Here is a 26,329-nt window from a genome sequence, read left to right as displayed (position 1 = left end):
GCCAGAGCTATTGACGATGATTTTCCGGACGAGGATGTCGCAGCTGTGACTAGTCTGTCGGGTTGGCGCATGTACTTTGACGGTGCAGCCAACCATTCTGGATACGGGATAGGTGTTTTGTTGATATCCCCTCATGGTGATCACATTCCCAGATCTGTTCGTTTGGCATTCACGGATCGACATCCTGCCACGAACAACATCGTTGAGTATGAGGCTTGTATCCTAGGATTGGAGACGGCTCTCGAGCTTGGGATTAGACAGATGGAGGTGTTTGGTGACTCCAATCTGGTATTGAGACAGATTCAGGGCGAGTGGAAGACTAGAGATGTGAAGCTTAGGCCTTACCACGCGTATTTGGAGCTACTGGTTGCGAGATTTGAGGATTTGAGATATACACATCTGCCTAGAGCGCAGAACCAGTTTGCTGATGCTTTAGCTACTCTAGCTTCCATGATCGACATTCCCGCTGATGCCACTGTTCGCCCTTTGTTGATTGAGTCGAGATCTGCTCCTGCGTATTGTTGCTTGATTGATGATATGGAGATAGACGATGGTTTGCCCTGGTATCATGACATATATCATTTTTTGAGACTCGGCGTATATCCTGAGGCCGCCACGGCCAAGGATAAGAGGGCATTGAGACAGTTGGCCACTCGATTCGTGATTTGCGGCGAGACACTGTACAGGCGATCACCTGACGGGATGCTATTATTGTGTTTGGACCGCGCCTCTGCCGATCGGGTGATGAGAGAGGTTCATGCGGGAGTCTGCGGACCACATATGGGAGGACATATGTTGGCTCGTAAGATCATGAGGACAGGATACTTTTGGTTGACCATGGAGACAGATTGCTGCCAGTTTGTTCAGAGGTGTCCCGAGTGTCAGATACACGGAGATCTCATCCACGTGCCGCCCTCCGAGCTGCACGCATTGACTTCACCATGGCCATTTTCCGCTTGGGGTATTGATATCATTGGGAAGATTTCACCGAAATCTTCCAGTGGTCATGAGTTCATCTTGGTCGCCATCGATTACTTCACCAAGTGGGTGGAGGCCGCCTCATACGCGAGGTTGACATCAGCTGGAGTCGCTAGTTTCATCAGATCACACATTATCTGTCGCTATGGAGTCCCTCATGAGTTGATTTCAGATAGAGGAGTACATTTCAGAGCAGAGGTTGACACCTTAGTACAGAGATACAGCATCCGGCATCATAGATCGTCTGCATACAGGCCGCAGACGAACGGGGCAGTAGAGGCCGCGAATAAGAATATCAAGAGGATATTACGGAGGATGGTCGAGACTTCTCGGGATTGGTCAGAGAAGCTCCCATTTGCATTGTGGGCTTATCGGACTTCTTTTCGCACCTCTACAGGCGCCACACCCTACTCCTTGGTATATGGCATGGAGGCGATGCTACCCGTTGAGATTGAGATGGGTTCGTTGAGAGTAGCATTAGAGCAGCAGATTCCCGAGGCAGATTGGGCTCAGGCTCGATTTGATCAGCTCAATCTCCTAGATGAGAGGAGATTGAGAGCAGCAGACCATGTTCGTGCGTATCAGAGGAAGATGGCCCGCGCTTTCAAAAAGCGGGTCAGGCCCAGACCATTACGGATTGGTGACTTGGTTCTGAAAGTCATCAGGGGATTGATCAGGGATCCTAGAGGGAAGTTCAGACCCAACTGGAGCGGACCTTATTTCATCAGGGAGTTGACCCCAGAGGGCGCTGCATGGTTGATGGATTTAGATGGAAACCGATTCTCAGAGCCAACCAACGTGGATCAGCTAAAGAGGTACTATGTTTGAGACCATGGTCGCAGGATGGGTGGCCATCATTTCGGTTAGCCATTTACCTTGTTACTCCCTTTCGATACATAGTCCGTTGCTAGCCCATTGAGCCTCGCATGCGCATTATAGCCTTTCTTTCTTATCGCCTTGCTCACATTTTCACACCGGGATAGGGGCCCTTTAATGTATGCATGCATTGTTTGGTAGTTTCATGAGCCTTGGACCTAGGGGCATGTTTTTCTCGTCATCTTTTCCTATCATTGCACCTCTGCATTTTCATCTCATCTTATTGATTGTGTTATTCATCTCTTCTTCTTTATCCTATCTACTATTTGTTTGTCTCATATTCTCTCCACCCTGAGTGGTGAGCCTCCTCAGTTCATCACATGGAGAATAGTCACATCATTTCCACCATCTATCTCACGGACATTGGTTTAGAGATCCTTAGTTTGAGAAGGTCATCTCGTTAGAGAGAGTTTTGGGTTGCCTTATCACTTGGGGGTGTGTTCATTTGTTATCGATATCATCTTTGGGGTTCATTTGTTCACGTTCAGGGTACGCGTATTTGTATACATGTAAAAAAAAAAAAAAAAAAAAAAAAAAAAAAAAAAAAAAATCATTATTACTATTATTAGCACATGTGTGTATGTGCATAGTGTTCTCGATCATCGGGTATGTATATCGATGTCTGGGGGTCATTTTTATCGAGTATGTTCGTTATTGGGAGTTCGTATGTGAGCTCTCTGAGATCCCATGTTATTTGTATTGCTTCGTCATATCTATTTGTGAGAGAGATGAGTGACCTTCTCCTAAGGACTCCGAGTCATTGTCCTTTCCATCATTACGTTCATTATTGATGTGACTTCATTTCATGTTTGATCTAGGTCGATCACCACTTTTCTTCACGTATTCATTGTATCGCCATCGTTTTTATCGTTGCTTGTGATTCATCTCGTTCCCTTCGCGTCTTATTCTCTTCTTACAGCGACCCATCTCAGGTTTGATACTTCGCATCATCATTGCACATATCACTACCAGTTCATTTTGCTTCATCGGTCTCCTTATCGATATCATATTCACATTAGGCATCCTCAGGTCCATGTCTCATGAGGTTCACTATACATGTTGCATTTCATATATGAGGGCATGAGTTTTGAACATCGGGTATTTGAGCCTAGTTTTCCTTCATTTCTATCACCTTATCACCTTGGCCTACGTTACGTCCCGTGTCTTAAGACCACCCTGAGGCCATGGGATCAGATGTCGTCTTCAGCAGCCTCTACTTGGACAGGTGATTGAGATCTGGTTGATATTTAGATATTGTCATGCTTCTTCTTCTGGGAGTCGCCTCTTTGATGTGTAGGTCTGATTCAATTGTGTTCGGATTACCAGGATCGTGAGTTTGATGATGATTGATTTGGTGTCACCTGATTTTTGACCTATCATACCTCTGGTACCACACTGGGGCATATCCCATTTCATTTGGAGGTTCATGGATCCTCACGGACTTGCGCGATCATCACTTACTGGATGCTCATCGAGACGTGGACATGATCGTTACCTTACGGAGTCTCTGAGATCCACCCAGCCGGGTCCGCACTTCTCGACACTTGGATTCCATCATGCCTCTCCATCTGGGAGGTACATTTTGGACATGTGTGCATGATTCAGTTATGGATTCGGACGACCATTGTTACATGTTCGATGATAGATGATTTCTTGTCGTTTGATTTCTGACCTGTCGTGCATCCGATGCCCATACTGGGGCATATTTTCCGTTTCGGACGAGATTTACGGACTTTCATAGAAGTCACGTGTGCGATGATGGATGTTTTCACGACATTTGTTCTTCGGACCTGTCACGCACCTGATGCCATACTGGGGCATATTCCGTTTCGGAGGATCTTTATGGATCTTCGCAGAGGTCACATGTTCAAGGATAGATGATTCCATGCTACCTGATCTCCGACCTATCATACATTCCGATGCCCATACTGGGGCATATTTTCCGTTTCGGACGAGATTTACGGACTTTCATAGAGGTCACGTGTGCGATGATGGATGTTTTCACGACATTTGTTCTTCGGACCTGTCACGCACCTGATGCCATACTGGGGCATATTCCGTTTCGGAGGATCTTTATGGATCTTCGCAGAGGTCACATGTTCGAGGATAGATGATTCCATGCTACCTGATCTCCGACCTATCATACATTTCGATGCCATACTGGGGCATATTTTCCGTTTCGGATGAGATTTACGGACTTTCCGGGAGGTCACATGTGCGATGATGGATGATTTCATGACATTTGTTCTTCGGACCTGTCGCACACCTGATGCCATACTGGGGCATATTCCGTTTCGGAGGATCTCTATGGATCTTCGCAGAGGTCACAGGTTCGAGGATAGATGATTCCATGCTATCTGATCTCCGACCTATCCTACATTTCGATGCCATACAGGGGCATATTTCGATTCGGATGAGATTTACAGATCATGAGGGAGTCGTGTGCTTATCCTTATTTGGCGAGATGTATGCAAAGATGATGATATACTCGTTATCCTCACGATGATTCCTTAGTGGAGCCTATCGAGAGCCATCTAGCCAGGCATGGATGACCTGAGCTCATCTGATTTTTCGACATGTTACATTCTCGATGCCACACTGGGGCATATTCCCCATCTTGATCGAGATTTATAGATCCCCACTGGTTTACATGATCATCCACGGTTATGGGATACGCGTCAGGTCGATGTTCGACTTCATTTTGTCTGGACACTCCGAGGAGCCTCTCTTGAGTCATTCAGCCAGATTCATACTCTTTTGTATAGTCGTATGGAGTTGTCTCTGGTGCCTGGATTTCCCGCGTCATCATTTCAGAGGGGTACATATCAGATCTGTTACGCGTCCCATTGGTGTTATTCTCGGGTCATCGGGACAGATCGGGTACATCTGATGTCATACAGGGGCATATTGCCTTCATTTAGCCCTGGAGGCGATCGTTCCCTCACATATCCGTTACAGTTCCCATCACTCGGCCGAGATATATTGTATTCGCCTCACTGACCGTTGTTCCTGAGCTCTTCATTGACATGAGCTCTTAGTGGTGCGTCGTTCGAGACTCATAGAGTCCCTTTCAGCCATTTCTAGCAGTTTGAGATTTGCAGCGGCATGCCACACTGGGGCATATTTCCCCCACATTGTTTCCTTGCAGTCTGGCGTTCAGAGCCACCGTTCATTCACGATTTACGACATTCAGAGCCATCATCGATTTTCAGATTGACATTCAGAGTCGCATCCTCGGTTTCGGCGTTCAGAGTCGTTATCACCTCTCAGTTTGACGTTCAGAGTCATCATCATCACTTCTTAGTTTCGGCGTTCAGAGCCATCATCGATTTTCAGATCGACATTCAGAGTCGCATCCTCGGTTTCGGCGTTCAGAGTCGTTATCACCTCTCAGTTTGACGTTCAGAGTCATCATCATCACTTCTTAGTTTCGGCGTTCAGAGCCATCATCGGTTTTCGGATCGACATTCAGAGTCCCCTCCTTGGTTTCGGCGTTCAGAGTCGTTATCACTTCTCAGTTTGACGTTCAGAGTCATCATTGCTACTTCTTAGTTTCGGCGTTCAGAGCCGTCATCGATTTTCAGATCGACATTCAGAGTCGCATCCTCGGTTTCGGCGTTCAGAGTCGTTATCACTTCTCAGTTTGACGTTCAGAGTCATCATCACTACTTCTCTTAGTTTCGGCATTCAGAGCCATCATCGATTTTCAGATTGACATTCAGAGTCGCATCCTCGGTTTCGGCGTTCAGAGTCGTTATCACTTCTCAGTTTGACGTTCAGAGTCATCATCACTACTTCTCTTAGTTTCGGCATTCAGAGCCATCATCGATTTTCAGATTGACATTCAGAGTCGCATCCTCGGTTTCGGCGTTCAGAGTCGTTATCACCTCTCAGTTTGACGTTCAGAGTCATCATCATCACTTCTTAGTTTCGGCGTTCAGAGCCATCATCGGTTTTCAGATCGACATTCAGAGTCCCCTCCTTGGTTTCGGCGTTCAGAGTCGTTATCACTTCTCAGTTTGACGTTCAGAGTCATCATCACTACTTCTCTTAGTTTCGGCATTCAGAGCCATCATCGATTTTCAGATTGACATTCAGAGTCGCATCCTCGGTTTCGGCGTTCAGAGTCGTTATCACCTCTCAGTTTGACGTTCAGAGTCATCATCATCACTTCTTAGTTTCGGCGTTCAGAGCCATCATCGGTTTTCAGATCGACATTCAGAGTCCCCTCCTTGGTTTCGGCGTTCAGAGTCGTTATCACTTCTCAGTTTGACGTTCAGAGTCATCATCACTACTTCTCTTAGTTTCGGCATTCAGAGCCATCATCGATTTTCAGATTGACATTCAGAGCCGCATCCTCGGTTTCGGCGTTCAGAGTCGTTATCACTTCTCAGTTTGACGTTCAGAGTCATCATCATCACTTCTCAGTTTCGGCGTTCAGAGCTATCATCGATTTTCAGATCGACATTCAGAGTCATATCCTCGGTTTCGGCGTTCAGAGTCGTTATCACTTCTCAGTTTGACGTTCAGAGTCATCATCATCACTTCTCAGTTTCGGCGTTCAGAGCTATCATCGGTTTTCAGATCGACATTCAGAGTCGCATCCTCGGTTTCGGCGTTCAGAGTCGTTATCACTTCTCAGTTTGACGTTCAGAGTCATCATCATCACTTTTTAGTTTCGACGTCCAGATCCATTACCGTCATCTTGTTTAGGCTTCCAGAGCCACCACTGTCATCTTGTTTAGACTTCCAGAGTCATTATCATCATCTTGCTTAGGTTTTTAGAGTCATTACTATCATCTTTGTTTAGGCTTCCAGAGCCATTACCGTTATCTTGTTTAGGCTTCCAGAGCCATTTCTATCATCTCGTTTAGGCTTCCAGAGCCATTACTATTTTCTTGTTTAGGCTTCCAGAGCCATTTCTATCATCTCATTTAGGCTCCCAGAGTCATCACTGTCATCTCGTTTAGACTTCTAGAGCCATCATTATCTTGTTTAGGCTTCCAGAGCCATTACTGTCGTCTTGCTTAGGCTTCCAGAGCCATTACCGTTATCTTGTTTAGGCTTCCAGAGCCATTTCTATCATCTCGTTTAGGCTTCCAGAGCCATTACTATTTTCTTGTTTAGGCTTCCAGAGCCATTTCTATCATCTCATTTAGGCTTCCAGAGCCATCACTATCATCTCATTTAGGCATCCAGAGCCATCACTATCGTCTCGTTTAGGCTTCCAGAGCCATCATTGTCGTCTTGTTTAGGCTTCCAGAGCTGTTATTTTCTAGTTTAGCTTTTAGAGTTAGTTTTTTATTTGATTCCAGAGCTGTTATTCTCAGTTTAGCATTTAGAGTTAGCTTTTTGGTTTGGCTTCTAGAGCTTTTATTTTCTCAGTTTGGTGCCTAGAGTCGGTCTTGTCATCCAGAGTCACAACTCCTGGCGTTCATGTCCACTGGCATTGCACATCTTACCCTCAGGGTTTTGCATTCGTCCTCGGCTTTCCTCACTTCGTTACCCGGTGCTTATCCCATATTCATCTCGTACTCCAGGGTGGTTCGACCGTTACTCATCTTTGACATTGATCTCTTGAGTCACCTGTAGAGATGTCTTAGAGGGAGTCTGGGTCCTCGATGCAGCTTTCGAGGCGCCTTGAGCCTCTCTTAGAATTTTAGAGCCTCGAGTGAGTTTGTGTTCTACTTGTACCTTTCGGGTTCGGGGGTCTTTTCTTTGTTCTTCGATAGAGTTCACTTCGTTTCACTCACTTTTCACACTTCTTTTTCACTCTAGTGTTCACATTCCTTACACTCGTGAACTCTATCAAAGAGGGGCATATTTGTAGACCCCCGAAAGAGGGGCTTTTTTAGAATTTTAAGTTTTATTTTCCCGGGGCTCGACACGATGGGAGGGCTGGTGTTTGGGGGCTCTGAGGCTGCAGAGAGGGCAGAGTTTTTGGGCGGCAGAGGGGACAGGTATACGGCTGGTTTGCTGAGAAACAGAGGAAGAGGAGAAAAAGAAAAGAGAGGGAAGGGGGGAGCAAGGGACGTCTGCAGAGAGGAGCAGAGAGGAGAGTGAGACTTTTCTGGAGGCAGAGGACGTCCGTGTAGGGGGGGATTCAGACGAGAGAGAGGAAGGTGACGTGGTGGAAGATTCAGGTAAGGTCCTCCCTTAATCCATGAAAGTTATTCTGGTGACTTGCTGTGGGTATTCAAAACCCCAAAGAAAAAATGCTTGCTCTGTTTTTTTTTTCGCTTCCTGCAATTTTGTTGGTATTTTTCCCCTGTAAGAGATCGGGTCTTCACTTGGGTTTGATGTTTAATCATGGCATTGAGAACTTCCAGTTCCTCTCCGCCCTTGCATGGCTAGGCATGGCTGCATTGGACCCATACCATGCCCATTCCTCATCCACCCAAGCCTTCACCTAACCTCTTGCTTCATACCCATGCTCCAACGTTCGTCAGGCTCCCCCCCCCCCCCCCCCCCCATGCTGGCATGGCCGCGCATGGTCAGGCGAAGCTACCATCACTCCTTCCCGACCCCGTGGCATCCATGCAAACACCCACCTCCATGCCAATCCCGCCCCTCGCCACCTTCTTTTTCCCTATGCCCGCATATCCACGGAGACTCGCACCTCCATGCGTGTAAGTTCTCTTCAGTGGCTAGGAGCAGGGATCAGCCAAGCGAGACTTCCATTCCCCGCTGACCTCGCCGAGGCCGCCCTTGGAGTTCGACGTTGCTGCTCCGGTTCGGGCAGTCTCTCTCTAGGCCGTCGACGGCGGCCTGCTCGCCGTCATCTCCGACTGCCCCCGCGGCGTGGTCGGCGACGCCGTCAGCGGAGGCGTCCACTGGCTGGTGCCGTGGCTTCGAAAGCCACGCATCTCCCCCATCCCAGCGCCGCCGTCCCCGTTCCTTCTCGCTGCGTGTACCGCGTCGGCGGGGTGCATGCTCACCTCACCAGCCGCCACCACCCGCCCCGGCCAGGCGAGCACTCGCACTAGCCACCTTGACGGATGCGCCTTCTGGTCGCCGCTGAACCGCCGCCATGGCTCCTCTCTCCATCTTGCCGCCGGTGGTGAAGTCTCTCCCTCAGGGTGACGTTTGGGGGGGGAAACTAGGAAGAAGATGAAGTCTTGTTGGGCTTGGGCTAAGGCTAGGCCCAATTTGTGTTTGGTTTTGGCTAAGCCCAGTTTTGAGTTTGGTTTTGGGTTTGGGTTGTGAAGGCTCAGGCCCAATCCTATGCTGAAGATGGGGCCTTTGTCTTGGGCCCATTTCTATTATTACCATAATTATTATTATTATTATTTTTAATTATTATTGTCATTATAATTGTTACCATTATTATTAATCATTGTTATCATTATATTTATTAATCATTATTATCATTATAATTATTATTATTATTATCATTAATTATTATTGTCATTGCCATCATTATTATTACTATTATTATTGTCATTATAATTGTTGCCATTATTATTAATCATTGTTATCATTATATTTATTACTATTATTATTAATCATTATTATCATTATAATTATTATTATTATTATCATTAATTATTATTGTCATTGCTATCATTATTATTATTATCATTATTATTATGGTCATTATGATTGTTACTATTATTATTAATCATTGTTATCATTTTATTTATTATTGTCATTATTAATCATTATCATAATTGTTATTGTTATTATTATTATTATTATCATTAATTATTGTTATCATTATTATTAACTCAACTTTCAAAAATCTATTTATTATTATTATCATCATTAATCCAAGCTTTCAAAAACCCCATCATTATTGTTATTATTACCTCAACTTTCAAAATCTTATTATTATTATTATTATTATTATTATTATCATTGATTAAAACTTTCAAAACCTTATTCTTAATATTATTATTATTAATTCAAACTTTCAAAACCTTATTATTAATATCATTATTATTAATTTAAACTTTCTAACTTCCAATTTCAAAGCCTAATTTATAAATATTCAACCTTCAAATAATATTTCAAAATTCCGATCTTTAAAATTCAATTCCGATTTCCGAAAATTCTCATACTCACTTTAATCTATTTAATTATTATTATTTTATGTATTTATTCTAAATTTCCATTTCAAACAATTCGTTAAAACTTCCGAATTTCAAATTTAATTTCTATTTCTGAAAATTCCAATATTCACATTAATTTATTTAATTATTATTGTCTTATTTATTTATTCTAAAATTCCATTTTAAACAATTCATTAAAATTTCCGACTTTCGATTTTAATTTCTAAATTCCTAATCTCGAAAATTCACGTATTCCCATTAATTTATTTAATCATTAGTATTTTATTTATTTATTTTAAAACTCCAATTTAAATCAATTCTTTAAAACTTCTGATTTCCGAATTAAATTCCCAATCCCAAAAATTCCCATATTCCCATTAAATTATTTTATCATTAGTATTTTATTTATTTATTTATTTCAAAACTCCATTTTAAATCAAATTCTTCAAAACTTCTGATTTCCGAATTAAATTCCGAATCCCGAAAATTCTTATATTCTCATTAATTTATTTAGTCATTAGTATTTCATCTCCATTTTAAATCAATTCTTTAAAACTTCAGATTTACAAATTAAATTCCTAATCCTGAAAATTCCCATATTCACATTAATTTAATCACTAATAGTTTGTTTATTTATCTTAAAATTCTATTATAAACAATTCTTTAAAATTTCTGACTTCTAAATCTAATTTCTAATTTCAAAAATTCCAGCATTTCCATTCATTTATTTAATCATTATTTTCGTCCTTATTATCATTATTCCATTTATTTATTTCAAAATTTCATTCTTAAACATTTTTTTTTTTTTTTTTTTTTTTTGAATCCCAATTTCCGAACTTAATTTCCGATTTCTAAAATTCTGATTTCTTTCAAGTTTGACATCCTAAAATTCCAACTCTTAAATTTAATTCTCAATACTTCAATTTTCAAATAAATCTCAAAAATCCAATTTTCTCTCTAACAGTTTTAATTCTCTTCGGGTTTCAAATAATCTTTGATTTCTCTTGATTTTATATAAGCATGAATGCTATTTTCATAATTTCAGAATAATGGAATTTGTGAGACTAATTCGTGCAAAATAGAATGGGTTTTGGTGGGGGCCCCACATGTGAGATTTCATGATTGATTGACTGATTGATCGATTCATTTGCCATGTGTGATCGATTTATTTTGTTCCTTGATATACACATAATCATTTCGCGTTTATTCACTAACCTCATTCCATGATAGCGCGTTGCTGTTTGCTGCCCAGGTACGCATTCACTCATTCTGATCATTCACTATACATATTCTGATTCTCATATATGCATGATTGATGTGAGTGTCCATTGACTTTCTTATTCGATTGCCACGTCAGTTTCACTTTATTAGTAGAGACCCGACTTTAGGGACTTAGAGGGGTGCTACGGTCTCTACCGTACCTTCCCGATAAGTAACCTGACCCCCGAACCCGATCCGGTTTTTCACAGACCATCTTTTCCAAAGAAAGGAGTCACACTTAGGGTTTTTCTTTCTTATTTCGTTTACCCTTTAAAAATAAAACAAAAATAAGTGGCGACTCCAAGTCAATTTTCTTAATCAAATAAAAATCAATTTTCCTAAATAAACAAATCGAGCTCGCCATCGAGTGGGAAACGCACTGAGCCGAAATGCGGGGTCCACAGATCAAACAAAAGCTAAAAACACCAAAAATGCAATCAATGCATAACTGATCATCTTGGCTTTACCTTTTTGTGTAGCAACCTCCCTCAGCTTTGCAATTTTTTCACAAACACATGGCACTACAAATCTATATATAATAATCAGGAATCTCTAGAACATAGCAGTCAAAATATTCACAAAATCCCGAGCTCTTTTATTTAGAACAACTATTTTTTTTCCCCAAGATTAGCAAGAACCCATGATGCCTTCGTTTAAGCTCTTACAATGCAATTGCATAAAGCTGTTGACGAATTTGCTGAACTTCCAAGCATGTAAATTGAAAATTTTGTACTAAAGAAATACACCACACCACAACAAATAATAATAAAGGTTTTGTCAATAATAATAATGAACAGTTAATCATTATAGCTTTAACAAGCACGACTAGTATTTCCAAAATTTGAAAAAAAAGAGTATGTTTTCGCATACTCGTACATATATATATATATATATATATAAAATCTTAAAATAGAAATATAAGTTTATAAAATATAAATTATAAGTCGTTATCTAAAAATAATTAAAATTTCATGTTTTTTTTATCAAATGTATGACTTTTGACCATTTAAATACAACTCTTTAATAATATATGTATTATATTTGATCATTTTAAAATATTATATTGGATCCACAAACTTGAATTATTTTTATAAGGTTTTTACTTTGTAATTATTTTTTATAAGAGTGTATAAAAACATCTTACTTTTAAAATTTGAGAAAAATGTGTTTTCATATACTCATATGAAAAAAATCACAAAATAATAATTTATGTTTATAAAATACAAATTTTAAATAGCTATTTAAAAATAATTAACCATTCATATTTGTTTTTATCAAATAAACTATTTTTATCACTTAAGTATTATATTTTAATAATATAGATATTATATTTTATTATCTTAATTACTATTTTTAATTAATAAGTAAAAAAAATTAAAAATTTTATTTTGAAGAAAATAGTAAAAACAAAAAAATTGAACACTCCTATAAACACGACAATATATACAAAATTCCCAATATCTAGAAATAGAATTCATGGTCTTAATCATTAAAACATTAATGAAATTTTGAAGATGGATGAATCTGCAATTTGGAAGGAAATCTTGAACTATAAAAATTGAAAGTATAAAATAAGGAAAAAAAAAGAAGGCTTTTGATTCCTAACTCCTCCCTTGACAGCTCACTTCATCTATGGCATGCGTGTTTGCTACCTTAACAATGTTTTTGTTATTTTCATTCAAACCAAACAAAACATAAATAACATTCATATAATTTTTTTTCCTATAAAAGCCGCACGTTTAGGTCCAAATTTTGGGATTAAAATAAAAATTTTCGAAAATAGTGAAACTTACCGTGGGGACGTCCCCATGGGATCACACTCGTGCCCCAACGCCACTTTGTATTAAGAAAAAAAAGAAAAAGGGGAGTGAACTTACGCTCCAGGGCCAGGGGCCACCATTTCTCCGGAATAAATATTATATAAATAATTAAACAAATATTAAAAAATAAAAATAAAAAGGGACTGTCTGGAATATGACCGTTGAACGTAGCTGCTGCAAGCCTGCACCACGTCAGCACTGGCGGTATCCTCGTGGGTCGTGATTTCACACAAAGCCAAGGATACTGTAGGCCGGATCCGCGCCAAACGACCCAGCTTCTTTGTGTGGTAGGCCTCACCGCTTACCGTGGAATGTCGTGTAATCTGGGCCGTCTGATCTCTAACACACCTCCCAAAACTTTATGGTACAAAACCTCTTTTACTTTCTCTCATAAACTATGGAGTTCAACCCTTCTACAGCTCTATGCCTTCTTTCTCCCTTTCTCTTTCCTTCTGTGTTGTCTCTTTCTTTTTGTAGTTTTTAGTTTTTTTTGGGTTAGAATAGATTTCCTTTCTGGATTTCTTTTGGGACTGCTTCAGTGGGATGGATGGTTTGGGAAGAATGAGGTTTTGTACCCATGAATCAATGGTTCCTTTTCTTTTTCTCCTCCTTTTAGTGGTATCTGGCACCGTTGCTGATGAAGGTGAGCTCTCTTCTTCCTGTACTTGCTTCCATTATCTGTATTGTTGGGTTTCTCTTTGTGGGCATTTCATATGCTTGCCTAAGCTCAGTTGTGTTTTGCGCTTATTTTCCGTACCCCTCATGGTTTCTGTGTTGTGAAATGATTTGGAATGAGATGTGGTCCATTTTGTTCCCGTTTTCAAATGTACTCTTTGTTTTCTCTTACTTCACTAATCCAATCTCTTCTAAAAACACCTCTTTTCTTCCCGTACAAGCTTGGTGTGCATTGGTGTGTGTCTTTGTGGGTCTCTCTCTGTCTTGGTTGTGGGTATTTTCTTATCATAGTTGTAATCGAGTTGTTCTTCTTGATGAATCTGCAATAGCTTCGTGGATTTCTTCTGAGTGATTTGAAGTGTAAGTGGGTCTTATTTTATTTGTCCGTCCTATCGATTCAACCTCTCGGTAGAGTGATTTGGGCAGAAATAAGATTGTCTTGGAGGGTTGGAGAAAGGGAGAAGACAGAGTGGTTTTGCTCAACTTTTAACTTGAAAATCTCCCTGCTTTGGCCCCTCCACAGTCTTCTTTCTTCTCAGTTCTTATCAAAAGCAGGGGGCTCTGCAGAAAAATCTTTCCCTCTGTTCGAAAATCTCCAAGCTTTTCTTATCACCCCTCCTTGAAATCAGCCCCTATTGCTTCCCAGCTCATAAGGCTTTCTTTGAACAGGTAAAAGTACATATAGCCATTAAAACATTCTAGCGTAGGACCAAAATACCCTTACCCGAGAATGTCAGTAGGACACATCTACTTCATAGGGTATTATAACCATTTCCTAGCCCATATTATATACACTAGCCCATGGCGTCCAACCCAATTGTTCAGTGCATGGAGTTCTCACAATGCATCTCTCTGAAAACAGATCCAATTGTCAGGGGATTTTAGATTGAAAACCAGTTCATTTGCCTCAGATATAATAGTTATTTGGTGTAGTGCGTATGTTGTGGCCCCTCCATTCTCTTAAGGCCTAACTATTTTAAAATTAGTGCGTACATATCTGTATATTTATTAATCTCAATACGGTCAATAAAGGAGGCATGATGGTTTACCGAGAGGTAATTGTGTGGCCCATGTTAGGATGGTGGTCAGCTAGACAAATTGTATGACTCGTGGTCCCCGTTTTATTTCTTAATATATATTATGGCTTTTAATTCAAGATTTTGCATTTCTCTCCCTCTCTATTTGAGAGGAGGTTAACCCTGTTGTGTAGTGTGCTGTGAATGGGACATCCACCCATACGAGCATGTAGGTCAAAAATTGAGTTCAAATGTCAAATCATCTAGCCATATTTAATTCATGCATATGGTATAACAACTCTATGGGATGCTGCTATTTTGACTTTGCCATGCAATTGATGCTTCTAAATACCCTCTTAGGGAATGTTTGGACACTTGGACTTTACGCTTTCTATTCTTTTTGTGGGCGAAAACAGCATTATAAAAATTAGAGACGAGCAAGGAAGCAAGCAAAAGCTTTCCAAATCTAGATACGAAGAGGGACAAAGTTGTCATTTCCATGGGTGGGTTTTCTAATGTACATTATTGATATATGTGATACTATAAATTCATATGGCCGAAAGATTCCTCCTTCGACTTGTCAGGTGGTTCCCCACCTTTGGCTGCCACAAATGGCCATTACAGCTGTGTGATTGTATCAGTTTTTGCATGTCTTTGACGGTAGTAGAATAAAGAGAAATTCAGCCCCAGTGTGTAAGAAATATGAATTATTGTCCTCCATCTGAGCTTCTCCAGAAGAAGACAAACAATAATGCCTGGATTTTATGGCATCCCTCGTGTCCTTTCTGTTATTTATAATCAAAGCTGTCAATTTTAATTGCATTTAATTACTGCAAAATCTATTTCTCAGGAATCGTGGAACTTAGCATTGGAAACTTTGGGGCCCACAAACTGGTGGCTTTTATTCATGGACTTTTCTCTATCAAAAAGCAGAATTTTACAAACACACAATACAAATATGTACTGTTCAAGCTCTTTTAAGATTACCTAGACTATGAATGGTTACATTTCTTTGAGAGGGTTTTCTAGTATTGGTGTCTCTTAATTTTATGTTTTATATTTTATTTTTGTTGTATTCCTATTTTTTTGGGTGTGTAGTGTTACTTTTCCCAAAATGGAATTGGAGGATCTACTCAGTCCTTGCCACTCCCCCCCTTTTATTTTATTTTCTGCTTAAATTGACTTTTAATTTTTTTGGGATTAGCATGATCATCTTTACTGTTAAAATGTAATACATGTGTGCACTTCTTGATAGGTCATATGGAGAAGTATGTGAATATTAGGTGGCTTATTGGGTCTGGGTGACTGGATATTATGTAGCTTGCTGGAGTGACCCTGTGTTGTATTTTGTTGGGAGGAATGATGTAAAATTTGGACTTCATTGATGTCTATTTTCTTTCATCTGCAAAATGCATATAGATTCTCTGTACTTTAGTTACCCTGCATTAACCATGGTTTCTTACATGAGGGATCTTCTTTCTCTGTTTGCATGTTCAGGGGGTATTATAGTTATTTAACTATTTCTGATGGAGATGTTATGAGTTCTGTTTAGTGACTATTTATTTGTCTAACCCTTTCATGGATTATTTTATTATTTCTGATGGAGATGATGGTATGAGTTCCGTTTAGTGACTATTTATTTGTCTAAACCTTTCATGGATCTCTCTCTTTTTTGTTCCAGATGCCTTCATTGGTGTAAATATAGGCACAGACCTCTCTAATATGCCAAACCCAACTCAAGTGGTGGCTCTCCTTAAGTCTCAGCAAATCCGACATGTCAGGCTCTATGATGCTGATCGTGCCATGCTTCTTGCACTTGCAAATACAGGAATCCGTGTAACTGTTTCAGTGCCCAATGACCAACTCCTTGGCATTGGCCAGTCCAATGCCACTGCAGCCAACTGGGTTGCACGGAATGTGCTAGCTCACATCCCTGCCACTAACATCACAGCCATAGCTGTTGGATCTGAAGTGCTAACTACCCTCCCAAATGCAGCACCAGTTCTAGTCTCTGCCTTAAAATTTATCCACTCTGCCCTTGTTGCTGCCAATCTTGATTCCCAAATCAAAGTCTCTACTCCACACTCTTCTTCCATCTTACTTGACTCATTCCCACCTTCCCAAGCCTTTTTTAACCGCTCCTGGGAACCGGTGATGGTTCCGTTGCTCAAATTTTTGCAGTCCACAAGTTCATATCTTATGCTCAATGTGTACCCATATTACGATTACATGCAATCAAATAGTGTGATCCCATTGGATTATGCACTCTTCCGTCCTCTCCCTCCAAACAAGGAAGCTGTGGATGCTAATACGCTCCTGCACTATACTAATGTCTTTGATGCTGTTGTTGATGCAGCGTTTTTTGCAATGTCATACCTAAACTTCACCAATATTCCCCTTGTAGTTCTTGAATCAGGCTGGCCTTCCAAGGGCGGCTCATCTGAGCCAGATGCTACTATTGACAATGCTAACACTTACAACAGTAACTTGATTAGGCATGTGCTTAACAACACAGGGACTCCCAAACACCCTGGTATTGCTGTTAGTACATACATTTACGAATTGTACAATGAGGATTTGAGACCTGGGTCGGTCTCAGAGAAGAATTGGGGACTTTTTGATGCAAATGGAATGCCAGTTTATATCCTACATTTGACGGGTTCTGGGACGGTTTTGGCAAATGACACCACAAATCAGACATATTGTGTTGCAAGGGATGGTGCTGACCCAAAGATGCTACAGGCAGCACTGGATTGGGCTTGTGGACCAGGCAAAGTGGACTGCTCCCCTCTGTTGCAGGGGCAACCATGTTCTGAACCAGACAATGTGGTTGCACATGCAACATATGCTTTTGATGCATACTATCACCAGATGGCTATGGGTCAAGGAACCTGTTACTTCAATGGGGTGGCGACCATCACTACCACTGACCCAAGTATGGAATCGTAACATGGTTAATTGTAGAATCACAGTGATAAACTCACTATCCGATAACAATCATGGGAGCATAGAGTGTGAATCATTGCGTTTGACTATGGTTCACCTCAAGTGATCACATGAGTTGTCGGAGCATTAGTATTGGGCATGGAGATTTAGTGGATTCACACAATGCATGCCTTTTAATGCCTTAAATTAAATTAGAAACTTCCACATGTGAAAACTAGATGATTGAAATTACTTATATGCAGAGTTACTGATGGGTTTTTTTATTCATTGGTGCAGGTCATGGGTCATGCAAATTCCCAGGAAGGTATGCATTAAAGCTGTTACAATGTTAATATTTGTAATTTTAAGGTGGCCAAAGATAATATGCTGAATTTTCTGTTTACTCTCATTTTCTGTGTAGTGCTGGAAGAAATAACACTTTCATAAATGGCACATCACTGGCTCCATCTTCAAATTCAACAAGTTCTGGCTCTCAATCACAATATTTCTATAGCAGTGGTGCCTTAATGAGCTGTATGATTATTGGTATTTTAGTTTGGAGTGCAGTTTTGTTGTAAATGCAGTTCTATCTTCTGCGGTTTTCCTTTTTTAACTGCACTTGAATCCTTGGAAACATTTGGTTTTCACTTCTGTTTGAAGACTTGCAGCATGCCCAGTTTTGTTCCATCAAGGAAGGTAAGGGGTAGCGAGATTGATTTAAGGCAAGTAGTTGTGAGTGGTTTGCCGGATTCTGTACAAACCAACCAAAGGGATTATATGGGATTTATTGTTGTAACCATCTTGCTGGGTCAGCTTGACTCACATCAATGTTTTATTCTTTCATCTGGTTTGCAGTGTCTATCTTAAGATGATGTATGATGATTCTAACCTACTCACTCAATTATTGGCAAATTTTTTGTTTGCTTAGTTGTTTCTGGACTTAAGTGTAAAGGTGGATGCCAATGGAAATTCTGCATTTGGTTTGTATCCCAAATTCTAAGAGATGGTAGTAAAGGGAAAGTTCGTCTCCTCTATAGCTTGCTGAACCCCACAAGTCTTGATCGTTTTCATGTTTGCTTCACTGCATTACTGAGGAATGGTTTTCTACAATGAGCAATGGAAATATTCAATGGCTCATGAAAACTCTCAGAATGAAAATGGCTGATTCCAGAGCCCTATCAGTTCTGGAAATGAGAACCTAGAAAGTTGAATAAATTTCAAGCCTTCTTATGACCTTTCATCATCCTATAGCCTGACATTCCACTCAATCACATGAAATCTCCAATGAAATTTACATGACAAATGCAACAAATAAAACCTGTCGAACCTGAAGTGCTGTGCTGCAGATTGGCATGTCGGCTACAATATGGCCTGTTACAGAAATTACATTTAGGGAGCTGAAGCCAGCAATCTGAACACAGGACATCTGCACAAACAACCTCCCCAGGCTCTTCAACTTCAATGCATTTGCCACACTCTTCACACCTTGGAATGCAAAAGTAGCATCCCCTGCATTCAGCCATCGCCCTTTCCCTCTTCTTCTTGCAGGTTTCCCTTGGGCAATCAAAAACCATCCTTACTTCATTACACCTCGGGCAGATTTCCAGGTCAATTGGGCGATAACTTTCTTCAACTCTGAGTACTGAGATGTTTCTATGGTCATGAAAGAAGCAAAGCTGCTGCATTTGCCCCTCCATCTTTGCCGGGTTCATTTGAAGGTAGGAGCTAAGTGTTTCAAGATGTTCTTTCTTCATGTTGTAGACACCATTTATCCTTACACACTTTAAAGCTTGATAATGTTCGGTTAGCGTCTTCACTGCTCTCATGATGCCCTCAGGAGTTAGGCCAGTGCATGCTGGCAAATAGAGCTGATTCAAAACACGAGAACATAGAGTCAAATTATGATGTGCTCCAGTCTCTTTAGCAATAAAGGATACATTATGCAGCACTATATTTCTCCAGTTTTTTTTTTCCCTATAGAAAGATGGTCATGTTTTCAAACTGGACAGTTGGTGTCTATATTCTACTTAAGGCGTTGAAAGTTGCAGCTGGTTCCCTCTGCTTTTCTTTAATGAAAAAAATGTCACCATATGCTTTTCCAATGCATTAGTCATCCTTTTGTATGGAACCATTACAAATAAAACTAACAATAGATGGTAATGAACAAGGGAGCTTACTTGACCCAAGATCTTGGCATTGTTCTCTCAACTAGTAAGGAAAAAAAAGGGAGAACAAAAACAATCCCACCCCATCATGAATATTCAAAATTTGATCAAAATTACCAAACTAAGCATATTTCTCTTCCTGCAATCATGAAACTGGAACCAAAATGTTGAGGTTGATGGTTGTCCAGTAAAGTTAAAAAGATGCGGATGATTTTTGAACCCCTTTATCGCCTTGCTTTCTCTTTGAAAGAGGTAAAAAGCAAAAGGAATATGGCAGGCTGATTTTCAAAGTCACCACTAAAATTCTGCATTTTGAGGACTTACCGTCCTAGGCTTAGCATTTCAAATTACCATCCACCACACATCAGCGCCTTAATTGAATTGTTGAGTTAAACAAAGTGTTAAGAGTGCATTACATATATATATAGAAGAGTCAATCTCCATTTGTATCTTATCCATCCCCATCTCCTATCAAAGTTCTTCCTCAGCTATGACTGCTTAAAGTATTTACTATTCTACCCAGTTATTAAATAACGCATGGTGCTAGATGAATTTAAAGATAGAAAACAAGGAACCGGTAAATGCTGGTTTGGATATTCATACCCTGTTAATAAGGGGATTTTTCTCTATAACCTGTTGAAGTCCATCATCTGTAATCTTGGTGCAGCTCATCAGAGCCAAAGTTCTCAACCTACCATTCGCCTTCGAGGTAAGTTTGATCATAATCTCATCAGAAAACAGCATGTTCAAAGGCTTTTCCACGATGATATCCAGCCACTGCAACACATCTTTGTCCACTGCATCTCTCAGTGACCTGCAAACTTCACTCATGTTGAGCAGCTCAAATAAAGGAAGGTAAGCTAAGACGAGAAGCAAAGCCTCATGGGGCGGCCCTCGCTCAACCTCCTGGATAGTAAGCTCCTTTTGCGAATGACCAAGTGAAGGCAGAACTGCCCCCCTTAGCATAGACCCATTAACAGCCTCGTGTTCTTTGTTCTCCACAATATGTGAATTCTTCATATTAATGAACTCAAGAAATGAAAATTGAATATCAAATTTGAAGAAAGAGCTGAGAATTGAAGATTTCAATCAAAAGAAATTGTACACAGCGAAGAAAGGATTCAGATTGCAGATGCAGCAGGCTGGAAACGTATGGATATGCCAAGGGAGAGAGAGTGATTTGTGAGGCTGAGGTTTAAAGAGGTTTCCCTTCTGGTTTGGACTGAAGGGGGGGCATTACGTGATAGTTGTTAGTTGCAAAATTGAGGTTTCACGCTTGTTGAAGGGTGACAAAGAATCACACGACTCTTCCACTTTCGTATCGTGTGACCTATTTAATAATGAAGTGGGATTTCCTTTTAAACATTTGGATTGATTTAATTAATCTATTACCTTAATTTTAACGAGATATAAATACGATCTATCAACACAAATTATTATCTGCGACTATAACCAAGTTCAATAATATTGGTTATGAATGTTTTAGGATTGGAAATTGATTTTTCATTATTTAAATTTTAGCAATAATTCATGTATAATTATTATTTTTAATTACACACTTTAAATATGTTTTTTTTTAATTAATTCTATGGTTACATATGAAAATTAAAAATAGTAGTTTATGGTTACATATGAAAGTTACAAGGATTAAAAGTGGTGTATTGGAATTTATGGTTACAAATAAAAAATTATGAAAATTGAAAATATAATATAATATATTATGTTAATAGGAAGGTTATAAAAAAGTTGAAGATATTAATTATCTTGAATTTGTGGGGTTTTTAGAATGTTTGAAGGAAAATACAAAGGAAAAAAAAATAAAAGAAAAAGAAAAATAAGGAAGATAAAAAATTGATTTGAAGTCAATAAAATAATTTTATAACTTTTTTTCACTTATTTAATTTTTTTATATACAAATTAAATTATTTTAAAATATATAAATTTTTTAATAATTTTAAATATATTTGACTTTTTTTTTGCCTTTTTCATAGTAAAACAAAATATGATAAAATTATTTTTCTTAGTATTTTTATCTTTTTGCCCTAATACTTTTTCGGAAACCAAACATAACTTAAAAGAGAACGGGATTTCCATGCTTCAACCTAATTGTTCTCCATTTTGGTTCTCAATCACCTTGAACTTCTTTCACCATTTGAAATTGTAGGTCCAAACATTTTCTTACAAAAACTATGAGTCTCTTCCTAAATATGCTTGCTACCTATAGGCTCAAGATTGGAGCCCATGAGGAGTGCAAAATTTGATCAAATTTTATTCCTGTTACTCTTTAATTCTACGGTTTACATAATTGAATCCTTGGGTGAATCCACAGATTTTTGGCTTTCCATTTTTCTCAAATTTGCAACTTTCAAGCTACTTATTTGAATCCCCTCCTAGCATCATGCTCCTGCTCCTAAGGTAATTCATTTGGAGATGGATTCAATATGATGCCTCCATATTTCAGAAAGCACCCAGAAAAACTACATAGGGGGCCTATTTAATCAATTGCATAAACCATGAAAGATCAGTTCATTAACTTCATCTGCAAATGTGCAATCCATGAACACATACATTTCCTAAATTTGATCATATAAAAACTTTGTTATTGCTTGGACTACTCTGGTGCAAACCCACCACAAGACTAGCTCTCTTTTATGCTTTTAAATACCATAAGAGAAGTCAATCAATACAACACAATAAGACTACAACAGAAAAGATAGATACTTTTTTATCTTTACTGTTCATAATTTTACATAGGAAATGACATTCTTCGTTCCTGGTTTCTGAAATCACATAGAGGTGCATGGCTTTCGAAGTTGTAGTAAGTGTTAATGGTCTAGAGGCTCGACGGCAGTCTTGAAGAGAAGGATGTAGACTTTGTCAATTGAAAAATACAGGAAACCTCCAAGGGAATGCGTGACATATGAGCCAAAGCTAGTTCCTACAATGCAATGCCAAGCAGGACCATATAATGAATCAAACTCCTGCCCAGAAGATGAAAAAATTGCGTTATGAGCTATTCATATATTAAGATTCAAGCAACAGGATTTGGAACAAAACTAAGTAAATAGAAGCCCGGACAACAACAAGAAACTTTCTAACTCAAGACAACTATAAACCAAAAAAATGTATCAGCAACAAGAACAGGGGAATGAGCAACAATCCATATGTCACTAAAAACTATCAATCATTCCATGAAGTCTAGTTCAAGGTGCTCTGACAAGCAAATGAGAACTATAATACTTATTAAAGTCTCCCTCCCTCCCTCCATGTGTGCTTCGACCAATATTTTCTTGAATCCCAAGGCCTGTTTTTACACAATTCAAGTGGTACCCTGAATGCTCTAATCACCAGAGACTTAGAACAGGAAACTATTGAATTACCATGCCCACATTCTCTTCCAACTAAGACAGCAGCTGGTAATTGTGGTCATTCTGATAGAAATATGCAGGGTAAAGTTTGAGAGATGGAGCATTGCCACAAGTGAGTAGCTGTTAAAACATTGGTAGAAGCAGGGGTGAAGCACATGAATTAACATCATTTCTTTTTAAGAAAATTTTAAGAAAATAGAAAGAAAGGTATTTATAGCAATCAAGAATAGAATCACAAAAGAAGAAAAAAGAAGACTTAGGAATAACAAATCCAAAAGAGATTTGGGAATATAAGAAATAGAATGGCTGCACTCAAGAGAATAATACAATTTGATCATAGCAAAAAAGAGAAGAAGGAAAAGAAGGAAGAAATGGAGAAACATAGCAGAGTTTCACCACTGGATAGTTTCTTGAAATAGTCTCAAAGCTACAAGAAAATACCAAGATGAGTCCTACTCCCCAAAAACGCAAAAGTAAATTCTCTTAGTAGGAAAATGCCTTCACAAGGCCTTACCACCTGCCATCAATAGAAACCATTAGTTCTGCAATTACATAACACCATATATCTGCCATAAGGAAACTACAAAGTGAATCCTAACCAAAAGTGTCCTTTACTTTTCTTTCCTCCTTTTGCACTAAATCCTGGACATTTCCATCATCAGAGCCTCTATCTCCCCAATCCACATCTAAAAATTTGTATATTGTAGAGGCTAGAGCCCTGCCAATCGTTTGCAGCTTCACCCAGAGAACAAAATTATCCAGTAAAACTAACTACCATTCACAACCCTTTATTCAGTGTCTAGGTTGGAACCAAACAGGTCAGTTACTTTGCTAAACAGAGCGTTTTTAGAGCCTGAATCTGACCTGATTACTGGAATTGTTTTGAGATTCGTAATCATTAAGTTGAGAGCTCAGATTCAAGTAATGAACCAATCTTCACTTCAGAAGCACTTCATCAAATTGACAAAAGAGATTAAAATAACAATAATAAATGGATAGGTTCAGGAAATATGTTGTTCCAAGGAAAACCCTTCTGATTGGCAGCAAATACGCATAATGCAAGGTAGCTTGGTTGGTTCTTATGTGGATGTGGGTAGCCTTTTTTTTTCTAAATTGTAGGCTCATGAACCTAAAAAATGCAGACTTAACTTTAAAACATGTCTGAATGCTATTCCCAAGTCAGTTAAGTCAGAATCTAGACCATAGACAGTGTGGAGTTAAAAGCTCACTGATCATTTACAAAATTTACAGGAGTAACAAAAAACAATGAAAGAACATAGCAGTACCTCTTGATTTCAAAGTCTGTATCAAGATCACATGTTAAGGAGGAGCAAAAAGGGACCAAACAACTCAATCAACAAAAATCTTGTCTCAACTACTAAGTGAGGCGAAATGAAGATTTTGCTAGCAGTTTATTATTCTATCCAGATAGTAAGTGGTTTAGCAATTAAAGGGGATTGAGATTGATATCTAACTAAGCTTTACTTTATGTTCTTTGCATCTTTCTTTATCCCCAAACTAATTGACCCACCCTTAAAAAAATTAGCATCAGCTAAGAGCTATTTTGCTAAAGTAAAGCTGATTATTGTGCATTTTATTCAAAGAGTAATTACTATTTGTTGTACTAATGAAATGATAATGGCCTGAAGAGTTTGTGCTAATTCTCTAACAATCAGGAGTCATGCTGATTTCTATCCAAGTACCTCAAATAATCAAAATCCATACTCCAATGAAGACACTCTAGGTTAAATTTCATCCTCTAAATGATGCAAGAGAAAAAAAATTCAACCTGACAATAACCTATTGGACAACCTCTACACATAAGCTTGATATCCTGTATAGAAAGTATCAAGAATTAATGATTCATATAACATTCAGCCCTAGAGTTAAAATTAAGGATCACAAACTAAGATTAAATAGGTCCAACTCAAAACTGACAAAACTGAACCACTGAACTACCAAGTTAACTTTACTATGGACACCCAAACTTAAGCACAACTAAAAGAAAAAGATCAGAACAGGAAAAAAGAAAGGGAAATCAAAAAACTCAATTCGACATTACAACATTTTGTCTACCCATATACAAATTTCTTGGATATTCTCTACTGCTAATATACAATTTAGAGCTGAGAATGACGAACACAGCAAAGAATATGAAGAAAAAGAGATATCTTTAGCTTAATCTGACACTGGTAGACAATTGGATTGCCTATACACAAATTTACCCAATACCCCTTCAAATTTGAATGAAGAATCCACAAATAGCAAGGGATAACTTTTTTCAGCTAAGCGAACACAATTAATCAATTGGACCAACCGTGGACTGTGTATGGAGGCACTCCAGAAAAAGAAAATTGAGAAATAACAATCTAAATAAGCCATTGTACCTTAAATGGAAAATTAAGATAAAACTTGAGAGAGATGAAGGGACAAGAAAAATCTAAATTTAGTCCATGCCCTTTACTCCTGGCACTGAATAAAAGATCCGAACAAACATATGAAACCATGGATTGATGGTCAAAGAGAAAACAAAGTGAGGAGGGAAATGTTGTACTTTCTTAAGCGCAAGAGCGAGGCGTTTACTGTCGAGCTTTCCAGGCATGGCGTCAAGGTTGTCACGGGCACATTTGAAGGCGCGGCTCTGCAAAGCAAGAGGCATGTCGGAGGCTCTGACGCGGACGTTGAGATGATCATGCTGCTCTGTGGCTTTCTTCTTCTGTATGAGACTGCTGAGGAACTTGCTCCTCCTCTCCAGCTCTTCCTCTGCTCCCCCCATTTCCATCTTCTCTCATTACGAGACCAACAAGCTCTCCACAACTTGTAATTTCCCCCAACCCCGTGTAACAGTTTTTCTTCTTCTTTTCTCTCAATGCATTTGTGGCATCCACGAGGCCGCTGGGCTCGGGGCAGCAGACAAAATTATAGTGTGATTTCCGTAAATAGTGCTCACGGGATACAACCACCGGGCATCGTACTCGCCGCCCCACTACGTACTTTACCAATTCTTTCATTCAAATTCGGTAACTCTCATTTTTACTTTTTCCTTCTTAATTTTTGGAAAATCCTAAGGTATGAATGTGGTATCTGCATACCCAAATTTAGATTTCTGGAATTAATTTATCTAATTTTAAGAGGTTTTTTTTTTGTGATATCCCACATTAAATAAAAAGGAAAGTTCATAATACTATATAAATA

General features: G+C 39.2%; 3 protein-coding genes across 5 annotated transcripts; 1 reads left to right on the top strand and 2 right to left on the bottom strand.

Annotated features, from left to right (window-relative positions):
• Positions 1-13,252: 13,252 nt before the first annotated feature.
• LOC100256139 (glucan endo-1,3-beta-glucosidase 3) lies at positions 13,253-18,444 on the top strand. 3 transcript variants are annotated; one of them, XM_010655115.3, is made up of 5 exons: positions 13,258-13,628; positions 15,093-15,179; positions 16,358-17,611; positions 17,899-17,926; positions 18,023-18,444. In XM_010655115.3, the coding sequence occupies exons 2-5, from the start codon at positions 15,176-15,178 to the stop codon at positions 18,177-18,179; spliced, it is 1,443 nt and encodes a 480-aa protein (XP_010653417.1). In that variant the 5' UTR covers positions 13,258-13,628; positions 15,093-15,175; the 3' UTR covers positions 18,180-18,444. The 3 variants fall into 3 exon arrangements, with proteins under 3 accessions (XP_010653375.1, XP_010653417.1, XP_059595070.1); XM_010655073.3 differs by lacking the exon at positions 15,093-15,179 and having other exon boundaries at positions 13,253-13,628; XM_059739087.1 differs by lacking the exons at positions 13,258-13,628; positions 15,093-15,179 and adding an exon at positions 15,187-15,636.
• A 363-nt stretch (positions 18,445-18,807) lies between these two features.
• LOC100268116 (F-box protein SKIP28) lies at positions 18,808-21,092 on the bottom strand. The gene is made up of 2 exons (XM_002284793.4): positions 20,370-21,092; positions 18,808-19,469 (listed from the first exon to the last, which is right to left on the bottom strand). Exons 1-2 carry the CDS (start codon positions 20,784-20,786, stop codon positions 18,870-18,872), a joined length of 1,017 nt encoding a protein of 338 aa, XP_002284829.1. The 5' UTR covers positions 20,787-21,092; the 3' UTR covers positions 18,808-18,869.
• Positions 21,093-22,372: 1,280 nt separating this feature from the next.
• LOC100245790 (dynein light chain 1, cytoplasmic) lies at positions 22,373-26,114 on the bottom strand. The gene is made up of 2 exons (XM_002284791.4): positions 25,689-26,114; positions 22,373-22,747 (listed from the first exon to the last, which is right to left on the bottom strand). The coding sequence occupies exons 1-2, from the start codon at positions 25,914-25,916 to the stop codon at positions 22,592-22,594; spliced, it is 384 nt and encodes a 127-aa protein (XP_002284827.1). The 5' UTR covers positions 25,917-26,114; the 3' UTR covers positions 22,373-22,591.
• Positions 26,115-26,329: the final 215 nt, after the last annotated feature.

Source organism: Vitis vinifera, chromosome 1 (genome assembly GCF_030704535.1).
Source record: "Vitis vinifera cultivar Pinot Noir 40024 chromosome 1, ASM3070453v1".
In the NCBI taxonomy this organism is placed as follows: Eukaryota; Viridiplantae; Streptophyta; class Magnoliopsida; order Vitales; family Vitaceae; genus Vitis; species Vitis vinifera.
This window is presented reverse-complemented; position numbering and strand designations above follow the sequence as displayed.

Coding starts and splice junctions, on each gene's coding strand:
- LOC100268116 (XM_002284793.4), bottom strand. CDS start 20,786: ATGAAGAATTCACATATTGTGGAGAACAAAGAACACGAGGCTGTTAAT. Junction 19,470..20,369: donor AAAATCCCCTTATTAACAGG/GTATGAATATCC, acceptor GTTTTGAATCAG/CTCTATTTGCCAGCATGCAC.
- LOC100256139 (XM_010655073.3), top strand. CDS start 13,529: ATGGATGGTTTGGGAAGAATGAGGTTTTGTACCCATGAATCAATGGTT. Junction 17,612..17,898: donor CATCACTACCACTGACCCAA/GTATGGAATCGT, acceptor TCATTGGTGCAG/GTCATGGGTCATGCAAATTC. Junction 17,927..18,022: donor TCATGCAAATTCCCAGGAAG/GTATGCATTAAA, acceptor TTTTCTGTGTAG/TGCTGGAAGAAATAACACTT.
- LOC100245790 (XM_002284791.4), bottom strand. CDS start 25,916: ATGGAAATGGGGGGAGCAGAGGAAGAGCTGGAGAGGAGGAGCAAGTTC. Junction 22,748..25,688: donor TCGCTCTTGCGCTTAAGAAA/GTACAACATTTC, acceptor TCTTCTGGGCAG/GAGTTTGATTCATTATATGG.